Source organism: Nilaparvata lugens, chromosome 2 (assembly GCF_014356525.2).
Source record: "Nilaparvata lugens isolate BPH chromosome 2, ASM1435652v1, whole genome shotgun sequence".
NCBI lineage: Eukaryota > Metazoa > Arthropoda > Insecta > Hemiptera > Delphacidae > Nilaparvata > Nilaparvata lugens.
The window spans coordinates 25,171,641-25,190,846 of record NC_052505.1 but is presented as its reverse complement, the minus strand read 5'-3'; the positions used below and the strand labels follow the sequence as shown (position 1 = coordinate 25,190,846).

Here is a 19,206-nt window from a genome sequence, read left to right as displayed (position 1 = left end):
TATTTGAAGTGGCATTAAGAGTTATTTCAGAAGAGTAAGAAGCTGATTGATTTCTGGCAGATTCCAAGGCACGTGCTTTTTCAATAGCTTCATCAAGAGTTAGCTTGTCAAACTCCAAAAGTCTCAGTCTTATCTGATGAGAGCTGAGGCCCCGGATAAATGAATCACGAATGTATGTTTTCCTATGAGTTTCAGAATCAACATCTGCAAACCCACAATTCTTACTCAGTTGTTGTAGAGCTTGGTTATATTGGTCAATTGTCTCATCTGAAGACTGTTTTCTAGTTGCCAATTTATGTCTAGCAAATATTTCATTTATTGGTTTTACATATGCAGATTTTAGTGTGTCAATAGCCGAAGTATATGAATTTTTGTCGGCAATTGCTTGATAAACAGAATGAGATAGAAAGTTGGTAAGCAACCGCAACTTACTTTCATCATCGATGTCTTCTTCGTCAAAAGATGCGATGAAATTCTCAAAAGTCTTTAGCCAGAAGTTCCATTCTTGTAGAGCTGTTGGAGAATTCGGATCACCATCAAACTTGTCTGGTTTCAAAAATTTGTCCATTTTAACGCGAATTTTCAGTTTTCGTTTCCAGAAAAGATTTGAAGATTATACATTTGTTGTTGAATAGAAATTGTGAAATAGAGAATAGAAATTGATTGACTCGTATTTGATAAGATGAATTGATTTGATGATTTTTGATTACTGATCAATAAATTGTAATGAAAAACCTCTGCATTCTAGGCTTTATTGATCAGTAATGAATTCATAACAGATTCAAAATTAAAATAAATAGTTCAACATCTGATAACAGAAACATAAGAAGAAAACACTAGTCATATGATGATTCAATATCATCACACACTGTAATATCTTCTTTCAATCAGTCACCTTGACAGCCTCTTCTTGAAAACGCCTATAGGAAGATCCCTCACCGAGCCCGGCAGCAGGTTGAACATTTTGAGTGCCAACACTGGGAAAGAGTCCTTCACTCTTGACAACCTACAGCATGGAATCTCAAACTGTAGCCTTCCGCGGGTACCGTATGAATAAACCTGACACCTACTCGTCATGTTAGCCCTGTTTATCTTCACTGCAGTAAGAGAGGCCAGTATATACAGCCCAAAGACGGTGTGCACTTTCAGGCGTCTGAAGATGGGTTGACAATGGGCAATGAAGTCACTGTAGGTAAAGATCCGCAGTGCCTTCTTTTGAAGAAGCAGGATGTCATTGGCATGTGGGGAATGGCCCCAGAGAAGAATTTCATACTGCACATGACTGCCAAACACTGCATGATAAATCATTAAAATGATTAACTTTTTCAACTCGTTCAACTTGAGTTTGTTTGCAGCAAACCACTCTTTAGCCTTGGAAAACAGCTCCTGTGCACAGCGTCTAGCTTCCAGGGGTCCACTGCCCTTACCAACTATGGTAGTATCATCAACAAACAGCAGACTAGAGTTCTGTAGGTGGAGATCGTTGATGAGTATGAGAAATAACAGCGTCCCAAGCACAGATCCTTGAGGAACTCCATGTGTTACTCTCCTTTCCTCTGAAGTGGCATTCATCACCGCCATAACCTGCCTCCTGTCGCTTAGATAGTCTGCCACCATGCTCCATGTTAGGTTAAGCAAGGAAAAAAATTACTAACAATAAAAATATTGAAGTGTGCAAATCTTTTTATTTTTTGAAATATCTTGAAAAATGTCGAAGTTTGGCTTTCAAGTGAATGAAATTTTTTTCAGAATTCATCATTCAACAAATTCAAATAGTTTTGAAATAGGTACCTATCAATCACCATGTAAACAAGTTAACCTTTTTTAATGCAAAAAATTTGTACTTTTTTCAATAGCTCAAAACTGGTACGGTACTGAAGCTGCAAACTTGAAACCGGTTTCATTGGATTCCTCATCAAATTTCAGTATCTTATAGCCTGTTATAGCCATAAATAATACAAATAAAAATTCTAATTTTCGCCAAGTTTATTCAGTTAACCTTCAAAATCAACATATGATATAAAATGATAATATAATATATGGTTGAACTAATCTTGATCTCCACTGTCGATCTATGTAGTAGGTCTAAATGCTGGATTTCGAGGCCCATACACTCACTAAAGTATCCCCAAAAAAGAATTTAGCCTACCTTCAGAAAATACATGTTTTCCTGAGGAGCTCTTTTTATTACTTTGATAACTTGATAGTATCCAAATCATAAGTCTATGGAATATATAGAGACCTAACCAGCAGTAAAAAGTTATTGTATAGACCTAGTCTATTTAAATAGAGTGAAAAATACAGCTTTTTCTTCCAAGCCGAGGACAAAAATTTCTATGAGGGAGGAGAAGCATTTTTTACTTGTCGTAATGTACACAATATTTTTTCTCCACCTAAGTTACATTTATAAAAATAATAGTATATTTCGCACCTAGGGTCGAAAATGTACGTTTTCCGGCTCGAGATCGCGGTTTTCAAGTTCGAGACAAAGTCGAGAACTTGAAGCGTTCGAGAGCCGAAAATACATTTTTGCCCATGTTGCGAACGCTATTTTTCGCCACACCAAAAAAAATCTTCCCAATATATAAGAAATTGGAAAATAAATAAAATTCAAACAGCGTATTTTGATAGTTTGAATCTTGGTTATGACAACTTTCACTGTCAATTAATTTCAATATTACTAATTAATAATTTACAATAGTGACAATATTTTTATACTATTAATATTTCGAATAATTGTTTGAATTTTTATAGCTCGCGCTTTGCACCTGGTGCAATATCTCATGGATAGATAGATGGATGAATAGAATTTTCATTACTATTTTGAAATAATGTGATTAAAAAATTAATATAATTGCATATTTCACAGTTTTGTCTCAAAATATATCTAAAAAATTGATTGAAATTTAAATTACGGTAACTAATATATAAAATAGCTAATAAAAGTCGAAATTCATCGACAAAAAAAATGTCATTGACCGAGGTTCGAACCTAGATCATGTTTGTAATTTACTGAGCTTTGAGTTCTGTCTGATGTATTACGCCTTTATGCTCTCGGCCATTGGGTATTGTTGATCATAGAGGCCTGTAAGTCAGTAAGCCTGTATGTAGGCTACTATAATATAGTGTATAGCGCAAACTTGAAGCCGGTTTGCTGGCATTTTCACAACAAAATATTGCTCTGAAAATAGTTTAATCATAGAGAAAACATTCGAAGATTCAATCTTGAGTGGGCCTAATGTTTTCTCTATATGGTTTGATATTGAAGAAAAATTATCTAAAAGTTTTAATAATGAATTACGGAAAAATTACTAGGTATTTTTCAGTCAAGGCTGAGTTTCACCAGTAGGCTTACCTTAAACTTTAGATCTCTGCTGTATTTTCCTATTATTATTGTTGATTGTATTGCATTAAGAAGTGGAATTCGATAATAAAAAAGAAACAATTATTACTCTACCTCAATTTTAAATATTGATACAATTATTGTACTTTGATTTCAAATTCGATTCTTCACTTTTAAATACTTGCGATACGTACCTTTCTGACAATGGACAATGCAGCCAACATTATATTGTTGAGGCTATGGAGATATCATCGTATTCTATTGTTTGATATCAAAAACACAATAATAAATATTAAATTATGAAACAGTAATTTATAAAATATATTATAGACATGATACCGCGATTCACGATACATAACTATATAGATTATTACAGTCATTATGAGATTATCTCTATGATTTTTGTGAGATCGGACACGATCAGCTGTTATTGAAGGTCATTTTACAGCCCTAGGGCCGTAAAGTTTTACCGGCCTGGTCGGAAAACAATCACTTTCGGCCTCCATATGACACACGTAAACCACCTCATTACATCCAAGTGTGGCGAAATATAATTTTAGAAACTTACTTACATGACCAGTAGCAATCTAAAAAGTAGACAGTTCTGAGGCGGCTACACACTCCAGCCGGACATGCGTCATTCGACCAACACCAAGTCACAGTATACATACAGTATGGAAACTTGGCCACAGTGTGTCGCCGAGTCGCGAGTAGTGTGAATGTATTCGGCAAGCAGCGAACATTCGTGCTCGTTCTTTTCCGTTCAGTGTCGGTCTTTTGCAAGGATAGTGTAGCCTAATCACAGTATACATACAGTACGGAAACTTGGCTATACCCTGTCGCCAAAATCCGCCATCTTGTTAGGAAGCGCCGCATTGTAATAGTATTGATGGTAGGTTCGGATCACTTTAATGATCCGGATCAATTGATCTCGTTCACTGCCACGAGCCAATCAGAAGACCAGGATTGGAACTTCCCAAGGTCACGTGACGTGTTTAGTATTGGGGTCATGTAAAAAGCATTGGTTAGATAGGCGTTTGATTACAAGTTTCCACTCTGTATCTATTCTGTGGTGTAATAGCTAGTTTGCAAGCTATGCTTGCATAGTTTACAAGTTTACATAGTTTAGCTCTACAAGCTTGCATAGCTTGTCTGTTTACAAGGATAGTCTATACACTATTCTTGGGTCTTTTGCACACATCAAATTGGAAGAATCTTTGGCAAAATACGAACTTTGTCTCATCCACACATTTGGCTTTGTGCTTGGATCATTTTGTAGTTTGTTTTTAGATTTAGATCTACATTGAGGTCAAGTGATGTAATTAGTTATTTATGTTAATTTTATGAATAAATTTTGTAGATGAGATATTTTTACAGTCTGTACATGATCTATTATTAAATAATTAATATTGGTATTATGAATACTAATATATTAGACTATAATATTAATTATATTAGTATCACTTTTAGTATTATGAATAAGCAGTTAATATGAACAATCAAGATATCAGGAATAAATCAAATCATTTTTTCAGATGATAAATCAAGATTCGATACATTATTTGAACGATTATTTAATATTCCCAGAACGAATAATTGCTCGACAAACCGCGCATGTATGTGGATGTTTGCTCGGCAAATAGTCTGCCGAACACCGAGCAACCAGTGCTTGCTGAATGCGTTGCTTACGAAACTACATAGATCTTTAGTAGGCACTGCTGTATGCTCTTGCTGCCATTGCTCTTGTGCGAGATTTGTATTTTTAGCCGCTCGTTTTATAAACAGAATCAGCTGATCGTATTCATTGTTTACAAGTTTATTTTGTTGAAAAGTTACACATAAGTTAACCTTTTTAAGTAGGGAGTATCCGAACAATTATTTCAAAAATAAAAAATTAACTTTATCTATCAATGTACAATTTATTTTCATTGCACATTCGTGTTTGTATTCTGCATTAAGTTTGATAGGGTGTGGTAAAAGTTTTTCAAAACAATTGAATTTTACAAGGTTTGTACATTTGTATCTCATGATTTATTCTATTATTTTATTGTGATTTTTGTAATTTCCTTTGCTAAATAGTTGATTTTGATTTTTAAACAGCTATGGGTTTAGCCAAAGTGGTTTCACTCGAAACTTTTTAAAATACAGGATCAATACAACAGAATCATTGTATTTTACAAAGCATACGGTAATTAAATACCAAAGTAAGCTACTCATTTTAAATTAATGATATTCATGCCATAAACTGTTTGGATGCCCAAGCGTTGGAATATGGGCTGACAGTGTGCATCTTACTCGCTAAACATTACACAAAGTGCCTTTTCTGAAGCAGGAGTATGTCCTTCACATGCGCCGAATGTCCCCATATCAAGATGCCATACTGTATGTGGCTGGCAAATACTGCATGGTACAGCATCAACAGGCGTTCAACAGTAAGTAGTCTTCTCATCTTTCGAAGCAGATAAATCACTCTTGAGAGCCTCTTGCAGACTTTGGAAATATGAGACTCCCATGATAATTTTTTATCAACACAAAAACCGAGTAAGGAAACAGGTTCAGCACCAGCATCAAGAATCTCTGTTCTACTTAGGGTACAGACAATCCCCTGAGTCTTGGTCTCATTCAATTTCAGCTTGTTATTGGAGAACCACTTCTCAGCCTCAGAAAAGAGCTCCTGTGCTTCGAATTTGGAATCATGGGGCCGTCTGCCCTGACCAATGATGGTGGTGTCATCAGCAAAAAGCAAGCTGGAACCATCCAGGTGCAAATCGTCTATCATCAGCAGGAACAGCAGCGGGCCAAGTACTGAACCTTGTGGAACCCCATGTGGTACATTTCTTTCATTTGATGACGCACCTATTATAGAAACTACCTGTCTTCTATCCTGGAGGTAGTCAGCAACCATCTTCCATGCCAGTCCCTCGAAGCCATATCTAGCCAGCTTCCTCAACAAGATAACATGAGACACACAATCAAAGGCCTTTGAGAGATCACACAATACCAATTTAACTGATTCCTGTCCTTCATAAGCCTCCTGTATCCTCCGAACAAGTGAAAGCACAGCCGATGTAGTGGACCTGCCCCCTCTAAAATCATGTTGCATATTGCCCAGGAGGTTATTATGTTCCAGATATTTGCTCATTTGCCTCAACATAGCAGTTTCTATGATTTTACCAATGATTGGCACAATGGAAACTGGCCTGAAATTGCTAATATCATCAGGGTTGCCTTTTTTAAATATGAGCACAGTTCTAGCAACCTTGAGGCAGTCTGGGAATACTCCATCAGTGAGGCAGGCATTTACCAACAGGAGGAGCGGGCTAACCAATACACTGATAACCTTCTTGAGAACATATGTCGACAGGCCATAGATGTCTTGACTGTAGGTGGTTTTAAAACTCTCTACAATATTCACCAGCTCAATGGCATTTAATGGCCTGAAACAATGAAACACAGTGCTTCTGTAATTTTCCTTCGCCTAATCCTATACCTATCCACCCAATCAGGAACATTTACAACTCTCTGGAGTTCTTGCAGCACATCAATCAGCACAGCACAGTGATCCGCCACCAGTGGGTTCACTATCGCAGCCTTATAGTTACTTGAGCAGTCATTGGTTGCAACAGCATCTAGGCAGTTTCTTCCTCTTGTTGGCTCAAGGACAGTCCAGAACAAATTATGCATCTTCAAAACATTATGCATCTTTGAGCCTTTCAATCTCCACTGTCAAGATGAACATTGAAATCTCCACCGATGTAGACTCTATCAGCCCGTTCAGTGACAAACTCCAGCTCAAGTTGGACAAGTTGGACAATAAATTGCTCAAAATAGGCCTGATTTGAACAGTACACACAAATAACCACCAGTGAGCAGTTGCTGATAACAATGCCTATAACTTCGAAAACAAGCTCAATACAAAAAACACTAAGATCAATTTTTTTAACACTCAGTTTAGTATCACAGAAAATGGCCACACCACCATTTTTATGGGCAGTGCGACAATATACATTTGCTAAATTCATTGTCATATCTTCCAACACAATTTTATTGTAAAAGTCAGTTTCATCTTGTTCAAGCCAGTGTTCACATACACATAAAACATTTGGTTTCTTATTTCCAAGGAAAAGTGTCAATAAATTTAATTTTGTCCTAAGACATTGAACATTTCTAGCAACCTTGAGGCAGTCTGGGAATACTCCATCAGTGAGGCAGGCATTTACCAACAGGAGGAGCGGGCTAACCAATACACTGATAACCTTCTTGAGAACATATGTCGACAGGCCATAGATGTCTTGACTGTAGGTGGTTTTAAAACTCTCTACAATATTCACCAGCTCAATGGCATTTAATGGCCTGAAACAATGAAACACAGTGCTTCTGTAATTTTCCTTCGCCTAAACCTATACCTATCCACCAAATCAGGAACATTCACAACTCTCTGGAGTTCTTGCAGCACATCAATCAGCACAGCACAGTGATCCGCCACCAGTGGGTTCACTATCGCAGCCTTATAGTTACTTGAGCAGTCATTGGTTGCAACAGCATCTAGGCAGTTTCTTCCTCTTGTTGGCTCAAGGACAGTCCAGAACAAATTATGCATCTTCAAAACATTATGCATTCTTTGAGCCTTTCAATCTCCACTGTCAAGATGAACATTGAAATCTCCACCGATGTAGACTCTATCAGCCCGTTCAGTGACAAACTCCAGCTCAAGTTGGACAAGTTGGACAATAAATTGCTCAAAATAGGCCTGATTTGAACAGTACACACAAATAACCACCAGTGAGCAGTTGCTGATAACAATGCCTATAACTTCGAAAACAAGCTCAATACAAAAAACACTAAGATCAATTTTTTTAACACTCAGTTTAGTATCACAGAAAATGGCCACACCACCATTTTTATGGGCAGTGCGACAATATACATTTGCTAATTCATTGTCATATCTTCCAACACAATTTTATTGTAAAAGTCAGTTTCATCTTGTTCAAGCCAGTGTTCACATACACATAAAACATTTGGTTTCTTATTTCCAAGGAAAAGTGTCAATAAATTTAATTTTGTCCTAAGACATTGAACATTTATAAAACAAAATCGTAGGCTATCATTGGAAACTGAATTATCTACTCCATTAGCAAAAACTACTTTACTGAGTCATGAGGCTTTGTATGCCGAAAAGGCTTCCTGGTAGTGTTTCTGTTCTGAAATCTAAAATTGGCCACAATAATTCCATCAGGCCAACAAGCAGGCTGAAAAAATGTTTCTTTATCTTCAACTGCAACTCCCAGCTTGAACGATTTGTAATGCTGAGAACTGGCTCTTCCCTTCTCACAATAGACAGGTTTAGAGCTGAACTGATTAACAAAGGTTTGGAAATCATCAATTAAAACATCCGGAGCTAATTTTGACACAAAAAGCCATTACCTGGTTTCAGCCAACTTTACTTTGTTATTGTTTGATTTTGAAGTGCCAATTATTTTGTTTCCACTGTCTTTATGATGATTAAAGCTAACATTTGCGTTGGAAAATTCTCTCTGTTTATCAGTTTTTGCGGGATAACCATTAGACTTTTCGTTATACAGTTCACTCACCTTTCCAGCACTAGGTCTATTCAAGTCTTTAGCTGAAGTCTTATTTTTACTTTTAATTTTAACATGTCTACAACCAGCATTTACATCTTCGTCAGTAAGTACATTTTCAGACGAAGCACTTATGTTGGATTGATTAAGCATGCTTAAACTTTGAGTATTTACATTACTTACAGTTTGGTTAGAGTAAGATGGCTTTATTACGTGATGACGAGATTTGTTTTCATTTGTACTAGGTTTTACTCTTCCAGAGGTAACTTCAGAAAAAAGCAAGAAAGATTCGTTGGTTTTTTTCGGTTTGATCGTTGCTTATCTCAATTCTGTCACTCTACGCTGTTGCAACTACATGTTCACACAACTTTTCGACTATTTCTAACCTACCACTCAAGGCCAAAAAATTCTCACTCAATTTTTCAAGCTCGTCAAGTATAATTCCTAAGTCACAATTTTCAATGTTTTTGTACATTTTGTACCTATATGACACCATTTTTCACATATCCCCTCACATAAAACCGCATTATCGGATTCCTTTACACTATTTTCGCATACACCACAAAAACTTTGCTGTTGACCGGACACTGCCATCTTGATCCTTTCAAAAATCTCATTGTGGGTCTATATCTCTTCAAGGTCTTTGACCATAACTAACTATAACTTCACCACTACAAATCTCCACTTCGCCCAGTGACCAGAGGTGTACCCCAGAGATCCATCCATACTAGGCCCTCAGCTCTTCCTGGTGTACATAAATGACTTTCCAAAATAACTACAGAGTGAGAAAAAATGCATCTTGTTTGCGGATGACATCACAATACTTATTCCATCTGAGAAGACCACACAAATAACAAATATAATTGAACCGGCAATAGAAGAAGTACCTCAATATGCAATAGACTACAACTAACTATGAACAAAAACAAAAAACAGTCCACCTCAAATTCACACCTACATGAAATGGTGCAGCAACGGAACAGATAGATGACAACATAATGACAAAAAGCTCTACAAAATTCCTTGGCATACTAATAGACAGCCACTTGGCATGACAGCACCATATAGACCACATTAGCAAGAAATTATCCTCAGCAACCTATGTGATCCGAAGAATACAACACATCTCAGATGAAGGGACTGCCCTTATTGCATCACTCACTATTCGCATTGCACCTTCGTTATGCCATTGTGGCTTGGGGCTCAACAGCACAAACTAACCTTGAAAGAATACTGAGAATCCAGAAAAGAGCAATAAGAATGGTACTAGGATTGGATAGGATTGAGCACTGCAGAGACCTATTCAAGAGCAGCAAAATTCTGACAGTCATATCGCTTCACATATTGGAATCAATAGTGCAAGCGAAGTAGACAAACCCCACACTGAGATCAGATCCTCACAACTACAACCTGCGAAACCAACACAACCTGAATCTACCTCAACACCGACTAAAAAAATATAGCAGATCCCCAATATATGCCAGGTCTTTTTTCTTCAACTTGCTGCCTGAAAACCTAAAATCAATCTCAAGAAAGAGAGTTTTTGTTAGAAATCTCAGAGGATATTTGACTGACCGGCCATACTACTACATAAATGAATATGTAGATGAACACACCTACATACACAGGAGATAATCCTTAATCATGACGACTCCTGCAGCCTCAGGACTGCTGGGAAGACGGATAAAACACTGACACCTTCTCTGGAGTCGATGCTAACAACTGGATTGTTTGTTTTATACAGCTCCTTCAACATTACTAGCAGCCTCAACAAGATAATTGTTGAATCGTCTGGGGAGAGCATTCAGATAGAGCCTGTAGCTGTTTTGTTTCACTTCTGGTGTATTGGCTGTCTTGTATTGATGGTGCTCTGTCATTCAAAGTAAGAGACAATGAACCTTCTTGTATATGGTTTTCCTCATCACTTTGGAGTATACCGAGTTGAATGCAATCCTGTACCCAATTATTAATTTATCAAATGTCGGTTCTAGTTTAGTGGTGCAATTATGTGATTCAGTAGCCACCATAACTTCATCTTGATGGCAATCCAGCCAAATAGCATTTGGCACTGGCAGTTTGGCTACGAACCACAAACTAATCACACACCTCCAAGTGGTCACCTGCTTCTCGCATATACCGCGAAATGAAGGCGCTCGTGCTTCTATCCAACGGCACTGACAAATCGGCAGGCAAGCATTACAGAGGAGTTTGGCATGCGTTGCAGTGGAACCACCTACCACTGAAACGTCTAGTCATCTCAGACGTGGGCACTGCTGCAGTTCCGGCGTTACTTGGGCCGGTCAAGACCTGGACGTATCCTCCAACTTGTCTGGAAAAATGCTCATAGTCCCCAATTTTATGCAAATCCAAGGTAGGCGCTTGCATGTCGCCCGTGCAGGCGGCCAAAAAGGAACGCGACCGTTTCGGACAGACCAATTTTGGGGTGATTTCGACATACTATGATGATACTTCTAGAGATGGAGGCGTTACATATGGACCCTACAGTCTGGGTTATTTCACATACCTGCTACTTCCAGAGACGGCGGGTACCCTAGGTTCCCATAATCTGGACCCCTATTGGAAAACCCCGAAATTCCGTCAGAGACTTTAACGATCTACTCCCAGAGACGGAGAGTCCAGATGACCGACCTCTCATAGTCTGGAGCCTTCACTTGTCCGTACACCCGTGGGCCAGGCTCCTCCCAGGGACGGAGTCATCGTAGGTGTATGGTCACAGAATAGGTACAGAATGGAAACTTGTAATCAAACGCCTATCTAACCAATGCTTTTTACATGACGCAAATACTAGACACGTCACGTGACCTTGGGAAGTTCCAATCCTGGTCTTCTGATTGGCTCGTGGCAGTGAACGTGATCAATTGATCCGGATCATTAAAGTGATCCAAACCTACCATCAATACTATTACAATGCGGCGCTTCCTAACAAGATGGCGGATTTTTGCGTAAGGGTACTAGCCAAGTTTCCATACTGTATGTATACTGTGCTATGGTTCCCCATGGTTTGCGGCTTTCCCCTTCACCATGATAACCATAAATCCGCGGCCGGTGGATCCAGTAAGACGGGATCCCCGAAGGGTTCAAAGACCAGCCTTGTCATAATTCAACAATTTATTGACATCATAATATGCCCTGGCTATCGAAAATCTGGTCTCAACTCTCTCGATCTTGCTAAGATCCTCTGTTATTATTAATTGATTGAGAATGTTTTTGCTTTTTTTTGTCAAGGAATATTTCATTATGAATTCCAGGTTAAAAACATTTTGTAAATACCAAGCTTTTAAGAAATGTTATTTGTTTTTTTTAGAATTATGGAGAGTCTCCACATCACAGCACCGGATGCTGAGGATGATCTCTACTCTGGCTTCAATGAATATCCGTCCACGTTCAGTACAAAAGACATTGAAAAAGATGAAATTCTGCAGCAAGCTCTTCGATCTTCTTATGGAAAACGAATTGGAGTTGTAAGTAGTCAGCAAACTAACAAACAAGCACTTTTCTTACTGTCTTATCTTCAAATTACATATTTCAATGTAAATCAGTTGAATTGCCAATTGTTTCTCAAAATATTACAGTGATGTTACATATTTCTTACCAAAAATTATGTTGATCAATTTGTGAGCATGAAAAGAATACTGTAGAAAATTTAATGTTTGAATTTATCATTAATCATAAACTCTTTAATCATCATCATTAATAAGGTAGCCTAATATGTTATCTCAAAAGTTATGATAGGTACATTACACAGTACATCCTTAGCACGCGAGTAGTCTCACGGACTTGCAGAACGTAAGTGGTCGCGCTTGAGCATTTTGCTCACACTCACCCTTATGGCTCCCTAGACTATAAACAGTTGGTTTTGACAATGCTCTTTCAATATTTATTAATTTAAGTTCTTTCTCAACGTGTTTTATGTTATTATATACTATTTAATAGTATATCATAACATAATACATGGAGGAGATTCCAAAAATACATACTGCAAATTTATCGTTAGAATTTATCATTTTTATGGGATAAAATAATCTACTCATGAATGGAATGAATATACCTTCTTTATTTCACTCATTTTTCGACATCAAGATAGAATAAAAATATAATGAAAGTTTAAATCAGAAGAAGGAATAAAAAATAGGAAAATAATACCTATATATTGAAATTAGTCAACGTTTATTCTGTCATCCTCAATCCTCAAACTGTTCAAGATTGTCTAGAGGACAGTCACAGCGAGGATTACTTGAGCTGCCAACCTTGGAAAACGAAAATTCCCAAAGCTACATACAAAAGTTACAATTGTGCGGCAATTTGCCGCGGGCGCGACTACTCGCGTGCTAATTAACTAAGAAATAATTTCAAACAGAATTGGCTGTGGACACTACGATATTAAAAACAAATCATTAAAACTAAGTTCCTATCTTTATAAGCCAAATAATTGATGATTAAGAACCTAGCTTGAATAAGTTTTTTTTAATCCTGTTTATTTTCCCTAATATTATGTAGATGCTTTTAGACATCTTGTATACTCTGATGTACTGGAACTTACTGAATTATAGATATTTGTTGGTTGAATCAAATCTCTTTTATATTGTCCTATTTTAAGTGGAATTATTCAGTAATTAGACTCGCCGGTTTGGAATCAGTATGAAATGGATCGTTTTCTAACCTAACTGAATGATTTATAATAAGAGTGTTATAAAATTACAGTATTCTCTCCATTGATTTTTATTTTTCAGTTCACATCAAAAGCTACTCCTGGAATGCGATTTGGAACCGGAATGAGTGTAAGTCTGCAACATTCAACATTTTGTAATTCACGTTCAACTTAGTTTGAATATCATTGATATTTTCTCAAATTAAATATTGATACTCACTCAAGTACAATTGAAAAATGTGTCGTAACTTTTATTTGTTTACTTATTAATAAAATTATTTATTTTGACATTTGAAGATGAATTTAGGGTTGGAACATGTCGTGTTCTTAAAAGGCAAATAAGATGATAATAAAGTTGTTGATTATTTTTAATTATTTGGAAATTATTGATCATTGTGTCCAGGTTAGAGAGCCGATGACTGGGTTTCAGCTGCAGGACTCAGTGACGCGCCCAATGACAGCTGTCAGAGGCGCCGGATACACGAGCCAAAAAACCGCCGCGCAAATGTTTGATCCTCTCAATCAGGCGTCTAAAATGCACGCTCATTCCTTAGAGAAAATCGATGACAGGTAATGCCTGACTACACTTACATTCTCAACTTCCAAACGTTTTAGGTACAACGAATTTTTTTATAATTTCTATAAAGTAAATCTATATAATCAGGAATGATCACTGAATGACCAGGTTTCACTTCGGCCACAAAGGAAAGAACAAATTTCTTGTTCTTTCTCTTTTTCTCAAAAAAGTTAGGCTAGGTTTCTCAAGTTTGGAATAATTTATAATATTAATGAATTATTAAATTATTCATATTGTTCATTGTTTTTGAAGGGACGGATTCAAGGATCCAAAGGTTCAAAGAACCTCACACGTCAACCGAAGCTTATTGTGTTCCCAAGTAGTATGTTAGTTAGGCAAACCAATACCTGTGTCCTTTACAAGAGCCAGGCTTTTTTCCCTATACTAACATCCCATTCATCACCTGCTTGCTTGTCGCAATCCAGTATGATATGCTTGGCAGTCTCTTCAGACTGATGTTAGTCCTCGTGACCAACGTGAGTGAGCAGTGGTGAGTTTTGGTCTCTCCACCCACAAACTCGTGACCTAAGAGAGTTCCACTTCTGGCTTTTTTGTAGGTCCTTCCGCTGAGAGGGGACGCCAAATTGCCTCTAGGGCGCCCGGCCACCCTCGACTCAGCCTCTTGACCCACATTTTTGCCTGGAGTTTCACCTATCTCTTGTCTCTTGGATTTTTCTTTTTGCCCCTCCGAAACTCTGCAGGGTCAAAAGCCTCACCTCTCCCAAGAAGTTTTGCCTGAATTGCCGTCCTTCTCTGAGCAGTGGTGAGTTTTGGTCTCTCCACTCACAAACTCGTGACCTAAGTGAGTTCCACTTCTGGCCTTTTTGTAGGTCCTTCCGCTGAGAGAGGGGACGCCAAACTGCCTCTTGGGTGCCCGGCCACCCTCGACTCAGCCTCTTGACCCATATTTGTGCCTGGAGTTTCACCCATCGCTGGTCTCTGGGGTTTTTATTTTTGCCCCTCCGAAACTGGCCTGATGGGGCAGATCCCGTGGGTTTGAAGGTAAGGCAACTTCTGGAGATGCTTTGGGGTTCCTTTTAGTCGCCTCCTACGACAAACAGGGATACTGTGGGTGAATTCTGGTTTTCAACACATTCTTGAGTAAGATGTTCGACTCAAAGCTCCCCCAACCCCAACCCACAGGGGGCTTATTCATATTAATAATACATCAAATTTGGAATAATACGTGTCATTTGACATTGAAAAAAATTGAGTTGGTTTGTGGTCGCGCTGATAGGCTATTGATAGGATAGTTGACCTCCATGCGCCTGCTACTCCCGTTGGCCACTTTAAGAAGCGTCCTTCTCTAAAATAGCATTCATGAATTTGAAAATCGCTTCCCGGTGGCTCGGAACCCACCTAAAGCTCTCCACTCATCTCTCATCATCATCCATCATTACCCAAGCTCAAGCCAGTTTTGTTATGTAATATTGAAGTCGCAAAGAAATGAAATTACATTTGAAGAATATCACATTTATGGAAAATGAACGAAAATCATAAAGTAAATCTCTTATGTGGGCATCATCTTAAGCAAAAAAATAATAAATTAATAGTGTACAAATAGACAAATTTCAAATTGAATTGAAACTGATTTAAATATCGATATTAATATTGTGATGTAACTACCGGGAAATGAGTGAGCGCATCCTCAACATGTTGATGATTCATACTTTTTTCTACTGTTTTATAATATGTACACAATTCAAGAAAGTTGAGAGTAGAAAATATTGATGGTGAAACACGCAGTGAGTAAATTTCAACAACTCTCGAGTTTATGAAATAAAAAAGTTTATGAATTTTGTAATATTAATATATTCCAACTATATTTTAAATAGTAATATTGCATTTTGAAAAGCTTGGATGATTTCAAATTGTAGATGACATTGCCAAGGTATAGCACAATACATCAAATTAGTGAAACGAACAATTTAATTTCAGGAGCATCTATTAGATTTATATATTTGAGGATAGTCATTTATGATTTACAAAGTATAAAATGTGAATGACAATAGTCAAATGTGTTTTGCAGCTGTGCTGCAAGCTCTGCCCAAGACTGCTCCACTCTCAAATGTAACAGCAGAGTTCACGATATCAGGATGACAATTGAAATCAGTCAAATATCCAGTCTGTATTATTATTATTATCATCATTATATACTAGCAGGTAACCCGCGGTCTAATTAAAAACTTGACAAACTGAAACTTGATCTACTGAAATCTTGAAGAATTTAAAATAGGCCTATAATCATCCTCCGTAAATTAAGAATCTTTATGCAAAATTTCAAGTTAATCTTTCCAGTAGTTCAGACATGATGATGCGTCATTCGTCAATTTCCTATCCGTACATGTATAAGCCTATTCTTTATTTTATTATATTATAGGTTATCTCATAGTGCAATATTAGTTTTTATTTATTTTTAAATTAGAGCAAAGTGTGTTGTTGGTATGTTGTAGGCCAGAAGACAAGGTGAGGCGCCTGGAAAGAAAGATCACGGAACTGATCGACGAGTCGTGCGTTTTCAACTGGAAAGGTGACCACCGATCGGCTCTAGACAAGGCAAAGGACGCCTCTTCCAAAGAGAGAAGTCTCATCAGGATGCAAGAACAGACCGGATTGTCCGATTCTCATAATTTGGATCTGACATTCTCTGTGAGTTGTTTGCCAACTACATCATTTCGAGTGTGTCAGAGGAATCATTAATTTATTATGGAGCAGTAGTCATTAGATTAGATATTTGAGGATAGTGACTTGTAAAGTAGAGAACATGGTCAGGATGCAAGAACAGAGCAGACTTTCCGATTCTCATAATATGCTATTTGGAACTGACATTCTCTGTGATCTGTGAGTTTCAGAGTTTTTTGCATATTATAAAAACTATGGTGTTCAATGAAATTTAAATTAATGATTGTATTTCGATTATCAGATTTGCTAAGTCGAGAGTATCATTAGTTTAGATTTAGTTTGTGTGACATTATAGAACATAGAGATTTAGAAAACTTCTTCAATGTTGTTTTTCATCACTTGAATCACTTTTTGCTATTAAAAAAAACGACTATAGTGAGGTCCACGTTATAATGGCAGTGGATAAAGATAGAAGAATAGCGATGCCGATTCTCTGTATTAATTAATTATATTTCTACACTGTCAAAAACATAATTGGCATCGTTTGGACCTAGAAAATGATATTACCACCGGCTTTGTCAAATAATAGACAAGGATAGCAAAACCAAAGTTGATCAAATACTGTCATTATAACGTGGACCTCACTATAGCAGTCAGATTTGTACAGTGAACAATTTGTATTCAAACAGTGAGTGATTAATTCATTTATTGTAAAAAATCTGACTGCTAGTCGTTCTTTTTAATAGCAAAAAGTGATTTAGAAAACATTATGCATTTCTAGTTTGGTCATAGGTTGGCAATGGCCGACTTCACACACGCCGACACGACACGACACTCAGAATGTTCTCCAATTGGCTGATTGGGTTAACGTATCGACAATCGGCCAATCGTAGTGCATTCTGGGTGTCGTGTCTGCGAGGAATCGGTGTGTGTGAAAACGGTCACTGTCGTAACCGATTCGTTTCTTTCTCCAGTTTCAATAAGCAGGGATCTCAGTCGTAGGACTATTAGCAAACCTCAGTGACTCTCTACAGATTATCAGTGGTGTCATAACCGAAAATCACTTTTTGTGTAGTTGAGAAGTTGATATTGTGGTACCGGTAATTATTCATATTATACAGTTTTGTGCTTTAAGCCTGTTGTTTCTTTCCCAATCTTTCATAGTTGAGAATGATATTGTATCTATCTATCAATTAAAGACTAGTCTTTTTATTTAATAACCGAAAATAGTTTCTCTTTCATGTCAATGTATGAAAATTCATTTGATATTCCGGCTGTCTGTTTTTCACGGCTGATATTCCGCACCTTTTATTTGAATGCGTTTGTTTTAAAATTGCAGAGAATTTATTTCAAACGAGTATTTGTGACGATTTCAAGTAGTTTTCATGAATTCTCCATTTTAATTCATTTTATTCTACTAATGGTCGTTTAGAATAGAATAAAAGTATTGAGGCCCATGTGACCCGTAAGGAATTCCCCACCATCAAACAGCCAATCGAGTAATCAATTATTTTGTCCATGTTGTGACAATCGAGACTCTTGTAAATATCTCTAGTTTTATTTCATAAATTATATGTTTTTTGAATTTTATTTTCTCTACTTTCAAATCTAATTACTATTTTCGTATTCTCCTTCATTCTAATTTCCATTTTACTTTATTTTTTCGTTTAATTTCCCTCAGGTACTATTCAATTTGGCCAACCAGTATGCTCTGAACGAAATGTACACAGAGTCTCTGAACACGTACAATGTGATAACGAAAAACAAAATGTTCCCGAACGCCCATCGACTGAAGGTGAATATGGGCAACATTTATGTGAAGCTCGGTCAGTATCAGAAGGCGGTGAAAATGTATCGGATGGCTCTGGATCAAGTGCCCAACACTCACAAGGATCTCAGGTTCAATCTATTCTATTTATCCATTTATGTCATTTTACTCTGTTCATTGAAAGAAGAGACAACTAAATAACATTTGCGCTGATATGAGTTATTATTTTTATACTTACTCAAGCCCAAACTTTGTTGTTGTCTCTCCTTTCGGTTAACAGACTTTAGCTATATATTATCCAATGAATTGTTCAATCTTCCAGTTATCTATTAACTATGTTACTTCAAGAACAGCACATTAGGCTTCTGCCTAAATTTGTTGCTTTTCCAATTTAGAGGAATGAATTAGGATTTTTTCTCTTCTCGAATATTGTTCACAGATTAATGCATTGGCATTATTTCACGAAATGTAAGTTGGGCAACAGGTGACGGAGACATTCATGGGTAATGGATACCGAGACACTATTCACAGAAATAGTATGCGTCGGAGACAAAAGAAACTCGCGAATAATATTGTTGATTTGAAGGAAGTGTACACAATACAGTAATGTAAGAAAAGATTAGCGCAGTGACACTCTCGTAGCAGACT

General features: G+C 37.2%; 1 protein-coding gene across 1 annotated transcript in view; it reads left to right on the top strand.

The window, feature by feature from the left end:
- Positions 1-5,153: 5,153 nt before the first annotated feature.
- The window catches only part of LOC111045009 (intraflagellar transport protein 88 homolog), a 34,770-nt gene continuing 20,717 nt past the window's right edge, over positions 5,154-19,206 (top strand). The window contains exons 1-6 of the mRNA XM_039420884.1: positions 5,154-5,350; positions 12,248-12,404; positions 13,674-13,721; positions 13,995-14,161; positions 16,622-16,817; positions 18,472-18,689. Coding sequence (XP_039276818.1) covers positions 12,252-12,404; positions 13,674-13,721; positions 13,995-14,161; positions 16,622-16,817; positions 18,472-18,689 — 782 coding nt within the window. The 5' untranslated portion in view covers positions 5,154-5,350; positions 12,248-12,251. The remainder of the gene's footprint in view (positions 5,351-12,247; positions 12,405-13,673; positions 13,722-13,994; positions 14,162-16,621; positions 16,818-18,471; positions 18,690-19,206) is intronic.